We start from the raw sequence: 13,312 nt of genomic DNA, 5'->3' as shown, positions 1-13,312 counted from the left end.
TAAATTTAAAAAAATGACTTCACTCTGATATAAAAGGAAGTGGGATTTATTTATTTATTTTTAATCCACTCTTTTTAACACTTCGCCATCTTGAGACAACACACCACGATTAGCGACCTCAGTTTATTTCACCTGATGATTGAACACCCAAAACCTTAATGGATGGATTAGGTTGTTAAGGTAAGGTAAGGTAAGGTAAGGTAAGGTAAGGTAAGGTAAGGTAAGGTAAGGTAAGGTAAGGTAAGGTAAGGTTAGATTAGGTAAGGTATGGTTAGATTAGGTAAGGTAAGGTAAGGTAAGGTTAGATTAGGTAAGGTAAGGTTACGTTAGCTCAAGTAAGGTTAAGTTAGATCAGGTTAGTTTAGCTCAGGATAGGTTAGATTAAATTAGGTAAGGTTGGGTTAGGTTAGTTCAGCTCAGGTTAGGCTAGGTTAGGTTAGGTTAGCTCAGGTTAGATATTGTTATCACAGGTTAAGTAAGATTATATCAGTTAGGTTATGTATGCTTAGCTTAGCTTATATTAGTCATGGTTAGGTTAGATTATATTTGGTAAAGTTATATTAGGTTGAATCTGGTTAGAGATTAGGTTACATTAAGGTAAGGTAGGGTAGGTTAAATTAGGGTAGGGTAGGGTAGGGTAGGACAGGGCAGGTTAAGGTAGGGTAGGACAGGGTAGGTTAGGGTAGAGTAGGCTATCTATCTATCAGGGTCGGAGATTCACAAAACCTCAAATGAACAATAAACATAAAATAACATCAAAATAGTACTAACTAGACTTACTAGATACGTTCACTTAGTATATAACAAAAACGAGAAGAAAAGCTCAAGTGAATCTTTTCTAAATAAATTCTATAAACTTTGGTCTCTAAACTAGAACCTGGTGAAACTATCTATTTTAAGTCCCAATATAATGTCAGTGCTGTTTGGGGGGTCATTTATGTATTGGCGTTTTAACTTAAAGGGAATTTTCATCGTAGGAGCTTTTTGTGAATCCGCGCCCAGCATCACTGACGTGTTGAGGATGCCATGAACAGAGTCGGGGTTCACTATTTTCTATTTCATAAACACTAATACAAAATAATCACTCGTCGTACGGATACAGCAATGTAGCTTATGTATATATATATACGGTACATGAAAACAATAAAATCACAAAGTGTTCTTAAAAATCCTTCAACACTGGTAATACTGGTCGAGTTTTTTATTGGTACTACTTAAGAATTAATAGTTTACAAATAGACATTGATTTTACGGATCTTTTTTTATTTTAGGAATATTGCTCAAATACATCATGATTTCGTTGTTTAGCAAGACATATTCACATGTTTTCAATACTTTCGTTACCGCAATTTGAAGAACATAAACATTTTTAGATTTTATTCTTGGCGGCCAAACGTGAACATCTTGTCATGTCATGATCGTGATGACGGCGAACCTGAAAACCTTAAGGATTCATATTACGCTCAAACGTCCACAAAACCTTTCGAGTCCCCCAGTGGAAACGTCCCCCGTTTTCTCTGTTTCTTAAGGGAACTTTGAATATAATCCGCGGATTTCGTAGCCGACGCTGTATGTTGGGACCTGTTGCCATCCAACCCTTTGTAATCAATTTAATTTTGCTTTTGATAGCTGAGTCAGAGCATTGTTAGTGAGGATAATAGTAGGGAATGAAACTGAGTTCATAGTCTCAGTTTCAACGTCAGTGTACAGTAAATTAATTCATCAAAATAGAAGTAAGTGGACTCCCTGGCCTATTTTGAGTGAGGGTGCCGCGGGCATTTCATCGGTTAGTAAGTGCTCGCCCCTTCATCCTTACAGGTAGGCCATTCCACTCTGTGTTGTAATTCGCCCTTCTTTAAGTGATTTGACCCAATGAATAGTTGATTTTTTTATTTATTTATTGGGCACCCCCCTACATCCTTGTGTAAGGTGAAGCGCAGAAGCGTTTACAGCGCCCAACAGGGAAGCATGCTAAGTTCATGCTTGCCTTTGTGTCTCACGAGTTAAGGGCGTAGAAGCCTGAAGAGTCACGGACAAAGAAGCCTGAAGAGTCAGTGGTTTTTTGTCATGAAGTTATTGGAAGCTCCAACAACTTTCCCTGAATACGAATTCGCAATTTTCGATTTACACCAGGTACCTACTTTACTGCTAGGTGAACAGGGACTAATGGGGGCTAGGAAGTAAGTCCAAACAACTTCCACCGGCCCGGGAATCGAACCCGTGACATCTCGCTTGCGAGGCAAGAACGGTACCGCATCTACCACCAATCTAATAGTTGATTGTGCAAGTGTTACAGTAACGTAGTTGATGGCAACAGGTCCCAACATACAGCGTCTGCTACGAAATCCGCGTATTATATTCAAAGTTCCCTTAAGAAACAGAGAAAACGGGGGACGTTTCCACTGGGGGACTCGGAAGGTTTTGTGGACGTTTGAGCGTAATATGAATCCTTAAGGTTTTCAGGTTAGCCGTCATCACCATCATGACAGTCACATCCCTACCACACACACACACACACACACAGTCAAACCTGTCAATACCTCACCCCCTGAGTCTGGTCCATTTTCTGTGATGAGCGCCAAGCCGTGTACGTTCTCTAAAAGAATCTTCGTTGTCAGGGAAACTACGTATCTCAGTATAAACAAAACAAGTCTGGAGTAGTTCATTCCTTACTGTGCTGTGAGTAACCCCTTCCTCTTCATTGTGTTAAACGACCATAGTGATGTATAGCCTCATACTGATAATCAACGTTGTTATGGATTTATTTATATACAGAGGAACTTCATTAGGTGAGACGAGATAAAGGTGTTGTATAGTAAACTTCTAATCTTCAGAGTCACCGGTAAGTAACCTGCCGGTATTTTGTTAAGCATTCCTGCGTTAGAAAAACAGAAGTTCTCACTAAATATTGATTTACTACATAAAACAATTCTCACCTTCACTGAATGACTATGTGAAGTACTCGTTGGGCATTTTGTAAAACACTTGGCTTGCCCACACACCAGTGACTCAACATTCACTTGACAACTCCTCAAACGCGGTCATTCAACAAGGTAACAGGAGAGGATGTAAGCCTACCTACCCTTTAAACAGTTTAATGACAACACGGAAAATAATTATGCATGGTTCTTTATAAATGTAACATTATTTTCTTACAGTTTGGTGCATTTTAACTGCATCGTTGGACATTCCATTCTTATTTCGTAGTCATCCTCCCTTAAATGAAAAAGTACCAGTCCCTGCCTCATTTATAACTATCAATTACATTTAAATATCGTAGAAAAAATCCAATTAAGATAACAGGTTCCTCAAAAAATAATAATAAATAAACACGGTCTTAATCCATACATCTAAGGTTGGCAACACAGGTATGTTCAAACAGACTAACTACAGCCGAAGTTTCTATCCTAAGCCTCACCACCGTAAGCATGTTGGGACAAAGGCTATACCATATAACACTGAGCTTCGTGACCGTGACATTGACCTATCCCAGTTGCCATATCCATGAAGAAAATGTCACTCTCTACCTGCTTATATCTTGCATCTCCCTGGCAGGTAGGGGAAGGAGGAAGAGCGAGGGTAATGGAGGAGCTGACATGTTCGGTGTGTTCGGAAATGTTCGAGGGTGGGTTGAGGGAGCCCGTGGTACTACCTCAGTGCGGCCACACCTTCTGCCGTCCCTGCCTCCTCAACCTGCAGTCCATGCACAACGTCCTTAGGTGTCCCGCTTGCAGGAGGAAACACAAGGGCGCCTCTGTGGAACACCTTCCCACCAACTTCACCGTCCTTAACCTCGCCGCAGCCCACACACAGGTATAAGTAACAAAAGTTGCATCAGTTCTTAATTATTTGTCTAGTTAAGCAATAATTAAAACGTGATGATAAGACCTTAGCCGTTGAAGCACATTAACAACAACAACCGGGAAGCAGGATTATAGTATTTACTGTACCAATAATGAATTAAATTTAACTCCAGGAATCTAGAGGCAGGTGTGACAACTGTACACAGGTAGAGGCAGGTGTGACAACTGTACACAACTAGAGGCAGGTGTGACAACTGTACACAGGTAGAGGCAGGTGTGACAACTGTACACAACTAGAGGCAGGTGTGACAACTGTACACAGGTAGAGGCAGGTGTGACAACTGTACACAGGTAGAGGCAGGTGTGACAACTGTACACAGGTAGAGGCAGGTGTGACAACTGTACACAACTAAAGGCAGGTGTGACAACTGTACACAACTAAAGGCAGGTGTGACAACTGTACACATGTAGAGGCAGGTGTACAGAGGGAGTCATAGCGTCAACAATGGCCTGTTTTCCTTACCTTGTGTTGGGGCTCCTCGACTTGATCCATCCCTTTAAATTTTAAAACACCAGATGTACACAATGGGCCTTGAAGGTTTTACGTTCGTTAAATACATTATTACCCGAAAGTGCATTTCAAAGGTAACTGGCAGCACAAAGTGCACGGACTAGAATGTCAAGGAGTGAAAATATGCAACACTACCACACACCGACCATAAACAACACCTGAGAGCCTCAATGACCATTTGACTCTGAGTCGGAGTATGACGTTGAATTCAGAAAACCGGCTGTACATTCTAAATAATTGCTCCTATATTTTTTCTTGTAAATTTATCTATCATATTATTTTCTTTCGTGTCCATTTTTATTTCTCATGATTATAAGACAATATTTACTTAAATGGCTAAAATGGATTTAACTAAATATCAAAGAAATGATTGTCCGAAACTGTTAAAGCCTTAGCTTTAGACCAAATCATTAAAGAGAACAATTTTATCTTACTTTTCGATATTCCCATGAAAATTAATATTAAGAAAAGTATTATTGAAAGGCTACCTTCGTCAATTTTCTTTGATAATTGATGCCACAACAATATCAAATAAAGACGAAGCCGCCGTCGATGAATATCGATAGAACACATATGCACAGATTCCCATTGCTTGGCAAGTTTTATATCCTAATTATCAGACGTATTATTTATTATTGTGTTAATTTTAATATATTCCATTTGCTATTTGGAGTTCAAAATTATAAAACAAAAGTTAAACTTCATTTTAAATTTGCCAAAATGGATACGAAAATATCATTTAGACTTTTTGACATGAGGCTTACGTTTTATGATGCTAACACACATGATACGAAATGGTAGAAAGTGTCAAACATTAGATACTATTTAAAAAAATGAGAAATTGGATACGTTTTATATTTTTTTGCTTATTCCATAAATTATTCCTTTTTCATATTCTTTATTACTAATATTTTTCCGGATGATTTTGTCCCATTATGATACTGAAGTTTAAAACACCTTTCTCAGATATGCATATAAGCAAGGGTGACGAACGTGAAATGTGATATCGACTTTATGCTCCCCAGCACACGGGTGACGTTTGTTTATCTTCTGCCAACACAAGTTTCCCCGTCGTTGTAATTGGAACCTCCATAGTAATGAACTAACTACATTGGTGGACCTTGATTTGAAAACGCTTATTTTTTGTTTTTTTATTTCCCTCCCTCTCTCGCGGTTATGCAAAAGAAATAATAAGTATATTACAGTATGGCACATCGAGGTAGGGAAGTTTAGAGATGGAATCCTTTTAAAAGGAGAATTCTCCCTCAGATCAAATAATACGTTACGTTCTTGTCTATGTTACCAAAACTTTCACAATTTATGTCGGCTTTACTAGTTCTTCTTTACTAGAGGATACATTTTAGAAGGTTATGGATACGTTTTAACCTTTTTAGTACTTTTTGGGATACGTATTGATTTTTCCCACTGGCAGCACTACATTAAACGAGTGACTTAACAACATATTCTTAATAACTCCCATCCAGGTTCTTGATCTGGATTATTTCATTTTAAACGAAATAGTGGAAAATGAACGCACCTGAAACGATTTCCCAGACTGTAGGTCATCTTATTCAACCACTTACGGTAACACATGACGTGGTTGCACTTACTGTACACTATTCTCTTAGAGAATGTGTACAGTACAACCAGCGCCAGTGTCGGACTGTACTGCCTCCGCTGTATGATAGCCAAGAATATTCATCACAATAGGTTCCCTAGACCTAGAGCATGAAAGGCCTGGTCAGGTGCTACCAGAACTCCTAGATGCCCTGCTGGTGGTCCCTGGTTGTCTCTCATGGTCCCTGGTGCTAAATATTTAAGGTGTTTTTACATTTAACTTTATTCTAATGTTTCAGGGAATTGAACTTGTATGTTATTTCTCGCCCGTATAATGTAGCAACAAAATGCTAAACAACTTTACCTGCTCAACACTACACACACACACTCCTCGGGCCCAGGTGTTAATTTTATCATCATCTTTGTGGTCGTGAATAACTTATACACTTTATTGGTAGTTTCAGCAGGAAAGCGAAGCGTGCCAGAGCCACGGTGATCCTGTAAGGCTGTGGTGCCGCTCGTGCCAAGAGTCATTGTGTGGACAGTGCCTCTTCGAGAGGCACATGGCTGACGCCCACCACGTGATCAAGATCCAGGAAGTGGTGCAGGAGAAGAAGCAGACATTAGAACGACAGACGACTGAGCTGCTGGACAACGTGGAAGAGGAGAGAGCCAGCCTGGCCAGGGAGGTGCACGGTATCGCCCACCACCTGGCCTGGGTACACACCAGGAGTACTACCCTCACCAAGCATATCAAAGACGTACACAGGATCTTGAAGGGTGTGAGGAAGACAACGCGTATGGAAGCAGTATTAACTAATGAGAATAGCTTAGAAAGTTTGTCCACCCAGCTGGGGAGAGGGGCCTGTGATGACGTCAGAGGACACGCTGACGATGTGCAGGCGGCGACAAACAGACCACCAACACCACTGACGGTTGATTATTGTAACACCAGTCAAACTGATCCCTATTACGGCACCCCTGGTAGCCACAATGAGAACAACAATCGCCACTTAGACACTAACGATAACCCCAAACGAAGCCTTAAGTTAGTTGACAAGGAAAACAACATCCGGGCACCAAAGTCGGTCGTAGACGAGGACTGTGAGGTGAGTACAGACGAGGAAGACCGTGGTCAGAGACCTCACAACAGATGAAACAAGGCTGACACTGACCAAGACCAGGATGATAGTCAGGTGTCAGCTACAGAGAGCGGGCCGAGGATGAGGCCAGGGGGTGAGGCGGCGGTGTGGCCGTTGACTGGTGGTGGTCCTGCAGGAGCCTCGCCCTGGCCACTTATCGACTGGCAACACTTCTGTTATCAGGTGAGACCACCAACACATTGCTTATAATAGATTAGCACGTGTTCCAGGCCAACACTTATTACTTTGCTGAATAATACAGCTAATTGATGCGAATTCCTCTATTATTCGTTAGTTTGTGGAGTTGTCTTTCAGATGACCTGAAAGGTTATGGAACGTTAAACTACAAATAGTTTATGAAAACGTGTATAAGATTTAAAGATAAAAGTCTTTGTAGTAACATTTAACTTCCCTGTGCTACATTTGTAATACTCTATATTCCAAAATACGGTTCAGGTGTTGCAGCACTTGTGTGACATAAAACGTGTGTTGCAGCTGATCAAAATAAGTTGCTAAAACTTTACCAGCCATATCGTGACCTGTTGTCGTGTTGCAGTTACCAGTGGTACAACTGCTGGTGCCTCCGGAGAAGCCCGAGGTGTTCCTACAGCTAGGTGTGAGAGACAAGATTCTTGGCCGAGTTCACATCCGTCTGTGGGGACACCTGCGCCGCGCCCAGCACTTCCTGGCCTTGTGTCTGGGTACATTCGGTCCCACCTACAAAGGATCAAGGTTCTCCAACGTCGCCAGGAAAGGAGAACCTGGGGAGAGTTTAGTCGGCGGCCAGTACAGGACGGAGGACGGCGGTACCAGATCCCACGGCCTGCTTGAGGGCCTGGAATGGCGGGGGCAGTACTCTGGCCCAGTGAAGGAGGGGGTGTTAGGGGGAGCCAGTGACGGGGACCCGACTCTCGAGTCCTTCTTTGGGATCTGTACTCGAGACTATCCCAATGGTGAGTATTACTGTCCCTTTGGGGAGGTGGTGGCCGGGATTGAAGTGGTACACAGGGCCGTCTCTCAGGACCCAGTGAGTGACGTCACTATCACTAACATCACGTGGGGAGACTCAGATTGTTAACACCACATCTCTGTTACTCGCGTCCATCAGTCAACAGATAATGCCGTACAGCACAGTGTTCCTATAGTAATAACGAGTCGAAACGTTAATCAATAAAATGTATAAGTTATCAACACACGACACAAGACACTCTTCACGAAACATTGTAGAATCATCTAATACCACTCTACCACAACCACTCCTTACCTACAGCGCCATGTACTAATCAAATCCCAGCGTCTACACTCAAGATACTGGTATAAATGTTCTTCTCCCCAATCTTTCTGAACAAGTGGCTGGAATCCCGACCAGAGACATACACAGGTAAAGGAACAGCAGACACTCGAAATAAAGGATCACCTGAGGATTACTCCCCAGTTTATTTCACCTTAAGATTAATCACCCTAACTTAACCTAATCTATCATAACTACTCTAACAAGACATAAAAATCTAACCTAACCCTCCTAAGTAAGTTTAATGTGTTTTATAATTATCAGTTGAAATAAGCTGGCAGGGCTAATCTTCAGATGATCCCAAACAAAATACGGGTCGTAATGTTCCCTTCGGCCTCATTAAGTGCCGCCATACCTGCCAGTCGACGCACTGCCTGTTAGCGTGTCAAGTTACTTAATATTTTTGTGTCAGTTAATTTCATCAATATTGTTTTCCTGACTAGCAACACATCGTTAATGAGTATGATTATTAACACTGTTTTTTTTTTCAAAGGTGCCTTGTAATTTTGGTCATGATTATGAATTAGTCAATCAAAGTTACTTGTGAAATTAGTCCTCTTAAAGTTAATTATAAATATCACTGAAGAATTCAATAAAATATTTGTACAATCAGAACAGTGAGCAAAGGAGTATATAGATTAAAGTAGTTCTCTTTTTTTTAGACTCATATGTTGAAAGTCATTCATTGTACATGATGGTTCGTTGCCGTACGACCGACCATAAGCAAACCACCATCCTATGACCTCAATAACTTACTTGGTTAATCACAGAGCTTGTCTTTTATTAATGTTATTCAGTTATCAACCATCAACACAAACCTTATGGGATGTTTACAACGTCCCTTGGTGTCTGTTTTAGGTCGCTTAGGGGGTAGGGAGTCACTCGTCCAAAACGTCGCTCGCTACTCCATTTCTTCTGCATATTGTCTACCATGACTTGTAGGCGGAACTGTACACACCGATGTCTTGACCGTGCAACTTCAAGAGAACGTAAACACAAACATCAAGGGACTTTGTAAACAACCACTAGTACTTTGTTTTCCTGTTGTTGTAGCTTCCATGTAGCTTATTTGCTACAGTATTTTTAATTTAATGTAGTCAATAAAATTCTAATATTATACTTTTAATCTAATGTAATCCATACAATTTAATAACATTGGTTGTTGATCGTCATAAATTGAAAATATATACATGTTTTAAATTTATTAGAAGGTTCAAATAAAACATGAATATTCGATGTATTTCAATGGTACCTTCACCATCTGGGGTTGAACCAGCTAGCCTGCTCACACCCGCCAGTGCGTCTCCTTCAACCAAACACTGCAGCCAGGGACGGCCATGCGCGCATGCAGCATCACTTGCATGACTATTGGTTTAAAGGCATTCGTGTGTGCGCGCGCGGGTGTGTGTATACTACAACAAGAGCGCATGCGGATATAATGTGTTTGTGAATGTATGAGTATATACTGGTATGAAAAATTTACGTCAACTGTATGAATATATATTAATTAAAGATATGATACCATTTCAATAAACCGCACTGCATCGTTAAGACATCACCAACCACAAGGAATTAACAATCGTTGCACGGTAAATTTATGCACATTATCCTTTACTATGAACATTTATTGTACGAGATAAAAATTTAGCTCTAATCTTGTCGTCAGAAGATGCCACGACCCAGAGCTGAGCCACAGGGGGGTATGTGGCAACTCACCAGCCAGTATTAGCCTAGCCCTGGCCGGAGTCGCACCAGCCACCTGCACCTCCCACATTCTGGCTGTCTTTCTGCTGCTGCTATTGCTGTCCCTGTCTTCTTATCACCTGCTATCACTACTGTTCCTGTCTGTATCATCTCTATTGCTGTCACCGCTGCCGTTCCTCTCATCTGTTGTTAGTGCTTATAGCCATTGCATTTCCCCCAAAAAATATTTATCACCTGCTAATTAATTCTGTTGTTACCGCTACTACTACTGCTTACTGTGCTAACTGCCGCCGCCGCTACTTTTCCTCTCAGTGGAAAAGGTTCCTGGTGGTGCTCACATCGCTCCCAACCTCGTCTGAATCGCCGCTGCAGTTAGTCTCTCCGCTGCCTCCTCGCTGGCTCAACCAACAGTCTGCTTTAGGGTAAGAGGCTAGTCGTATTAAGTCAACATCCGTATCCATTATGTGATACTGTAAACTGTCTAGATGATGTATATTACTTAAATACTATGAAACCTGTGTTATTATTTTAAGTGTAAATTGTTTAGATACATTGAAACCTGTATGATCAAACAAGCCAAGAAATTGAGGACAGGTGGTCGCAATGGAGGTGGTTGGTATAGTGCAACCAGGTCATTTTATGTACAGGTTATTTGTAGGTGAAAATTTTATTTGTTTGGTGTAAATTACACAACTAAATTAACCAATTATGTGTGTGTGTGTGTGTATTATTTAAAGTAATTTCTTGTAATTTTAACCAGTTAACCAGGTTCATTACAGTATGTAGTATCTACATTTAAAATTCTGTGTCCGCTATCCCTGAACCCCCTCTCCAGTCCCCCGCGGCGCCTCGTCATGGTACTGTTGGCCGCCGCTACTCGTACCAGTGACCTCATTCGACTAGATACAGAAGTGTACCCTGTGACCTAGATACACAGGGGTGCCTCCCCCAATCCTCCTGGGATGGTCCCCGGCGCCTAGTCTTTCCTTTGCGTACCGTCAGTGACCTTTTACGACCTGTCCATCTGTCATCGACGGTCTTAATGGTCCAGGTTATCAGAATTCACAATGTACAGATGGTCGCTAGGCTTGACTGGTCGCACTATGTATTTCTTTAATGAAGTATTGTACACAGGCATTTTTGTATCGTAAAAAGTATTACTCTTGGAATATCTCCTAATATCAAGTGCACATAGCTTCAAAATGCCCATGATATTGCCAATATCAATTCAGACTAAAAAATTGAAATAAAATCTGGGGGGGGCGCCTTACTGCCCCCCGCCCAGCTTTTTTTTTTTTGTAGAGAAAGGAGGGGTGAAAGAAGATTAGAGGTGGGGGAAGGAAGTTATAGTTCGGAAATTGAAGAAGTTTAGGAGGTAAGAGAGGGCGGGCTGACCGCCTAGCTAAGTTAATAGTGTGTTAGGGTTGTCATGAGTTAGTTATTGTCTGTCGGTACAGGCACTAGACATCCTACCCTATCCCATACATGGGTGTTTTAAGGGCCTTATTTCATATTCCGCCGACCCTACTGGCGGATGTTGGTCTAGGGAGGTTGTCTATTGCCTGGCCGTGTAGATCGGGGGTGGTAATGGACCTTTTGAGATTTGGTAACTTTTTGGGAACCATGTATGGTTGCTGTCGTTATCTGATGGAAGTCTTTGAAGGAGTTCTTGCTCTGATCGTTCTATTTTTTGTCAGATTCTGCTGGCCAGGGTGTGCAGCTGCTGGTTGATTGGTTTCATTCTCAGGTCTCTATGTATCTCGGCTGTGGTTCTGGTGAAGGGGTATCTTTCGCCTGTGACGAATCTTAGGGCTTCATTTTGAACCACCTGTAATTTTAATATTTGAGTGGTGCTCATAGTATGAAGAGGTATTGCTGGATAAGTTAATATCAGTGTGATAAATGATGTCACTGGGCGGAGTTTTATTTTCTCAGGAAGCGCTTTAAAGCGGTATAGTTTTCTCAGCTCTCTTCTTGCTTTTTCCTTCCTGGTGTGGACATGATGGGAGTAACCTGTCGTGGATATATGCAGGCCCAGGAGGGTGCCTCTGCTTTTGTATTCTATCTGGGCATTATTGGTTACTAATGGATGAGTTTTCCTTCTGCATAAGGGTATCACTGTGAATTTCGGGAGACCGGTTTGGATTTTCCATTGTTTTTCGTAATTATTTACCCTTTCTAATTCCCGCCTGGTGTTGTCGACCTGTAGCGCTCGCAATTATCCTTGATGCGTTGTTATTTGAGTGATGTCATCTGCAGACATAATATCTTCGTTACCAATTCTAGTGGGAGGCGGAGTGTCACTTGTGTAGATAATATATAGGGTGGGGGAGAGGACGCTCCCCTGAGGGACTCCACTCATGAGTGGGAAGGTCTCTCCTGTGTGTTGTCCTACCCTCAGTCTGGCATTTCTGCCGTCAAGAAAGTTGCAAAGCAACTTTTCAATGTTGGTGGGAAGTCCAAGTTGGAAGATCTTATATTTTAGACCGTCGTGCCAGACTTTGTCAAATGCCTTCGCTACATCCCGGAGAGTTAGATTACATTGTCTACCACTCGCCACGGCTCTGGCTATGTTCTCACATGCCAGGGCTATCGCTGTTGTGGTGGACTTCCCTTCCCTGAACCCGAATTGTCTACCGTTGACTCTGTTTGTTGTTTCCAGGTGATTTCTCAGACGGTTGTTGATGATTTTTTCTAGTATTTTTCCAGGTACTAGAGGAGGAAGATCGGTCTGTAGTTTAGTGGGATGGCGTTTTTCTTTCCTTGTTTTGGTGTTAGGATAATAATGGCCTCTTTGAATTTAGTTGGGAAGTAACTCGAGGCCAGGCAAGCGTTCATTGTGGTTCTCAGTGTGTCCATGGCCGGTTTGTTTACGTGGCTGAGGATCTCCTTGGTGATGCCTGAATAGCCAGGGGCTTTATTTTTGGTATTAGAGATGGCTCTGCTGAGTTCTTCCGAGGTGATTGGTTTGGATAATGGGCTGTCCACTCTCAAATCCTCCCATATGATTTCAGGGGAAGGCTGAGTGCAGTGTGTCTGGCCCCGGAGTTCATCAAGGACGAGCTCCTCGTGGGTACCATCGAATCCCCTATTCTCTTCATTTGTGATTTGGAAGATGTTCCTCCATATGTCCCTGAATATGGGTTCTTTGTCTTGGTCGTCATATATTTTACTTCCTACGTGATCAGTTATATATGATGGTTCGTCACGGCTGCAACCTTTCAATCTCTTAACTTGACGCCAG

The 13,312-nt window shown here is 41.9% G+C and overlaps 1 protein-coding gene across 1 annotated transcript; it reads left to right on the top strand.

Annotated features, from left to right (window-relative positions):
* Positions 1 to 2,616: 2,616 nt before the first annotated feature.
* Positions 2,617 to 9,702, top strand: LOC121872078 (E3 ubiquitin-protein ligase TRIM50-like). The gene is made up of 4 exons (XM_042374767.1): positions 2,617 to 2,679; positions 3,556 to 3,813; positions 6,390 to 7,256; positions 7,630 to 9,702. Exons 2-3 carry the CDS (start codon positions 3,583 to 3,585, stop codon positions 7,086 to 7,088), a joined length of 930 nt encoding a protein of 309 aa, XP_042230701.1. The 5' UTR covers positions 2,617 to 2,679; positions 3,556 to 3,582; the 3' UTR covers positions 7,089 to 7,256; positions 7,630 to 9,702.
* Positions 9,703 to 13,312: the final 3,610 nt, after the last annotated feature.

The sequence above is a fragment of the Homarus americanus genome, unplaced genomic scaffold (genome assembly GCF_018991925.1).
Source record: "Homarus americanus isolate GMGI-L3 unplaced genomic scaffold, GMGI_Hamer_2.0 scaffold51476, whole genome shotgun sequence".
In the NCBI taxonomy this organism is placed as follows: Eukaryota; Metazoa; Arthropoda; class Malacostraca; order Decapoda; family Nephropidae; genus Homarus; species Homarus americanus.
Note: the sequence above shows the minus strand (reverse complement) of the source record. Positions and strands in the feature narration are given on the sequence as shown.

Coding starts and splice junctions, on each gene's coding strand:
- LOC121872078 (XM_042374767.1), top strand. CDS start 3,583: ATGGAGGAGCTGACATGTTCGGTGTGTTCGGAAATGTTCGAGGGTGGG. Junction 3,814..6,389: donor TCGCCGCAGCCCACACACAG/GTATAAGTAACA, acceptor CTTTATTGGTAG/TTTCAGCAGGAAAGCGAAGC.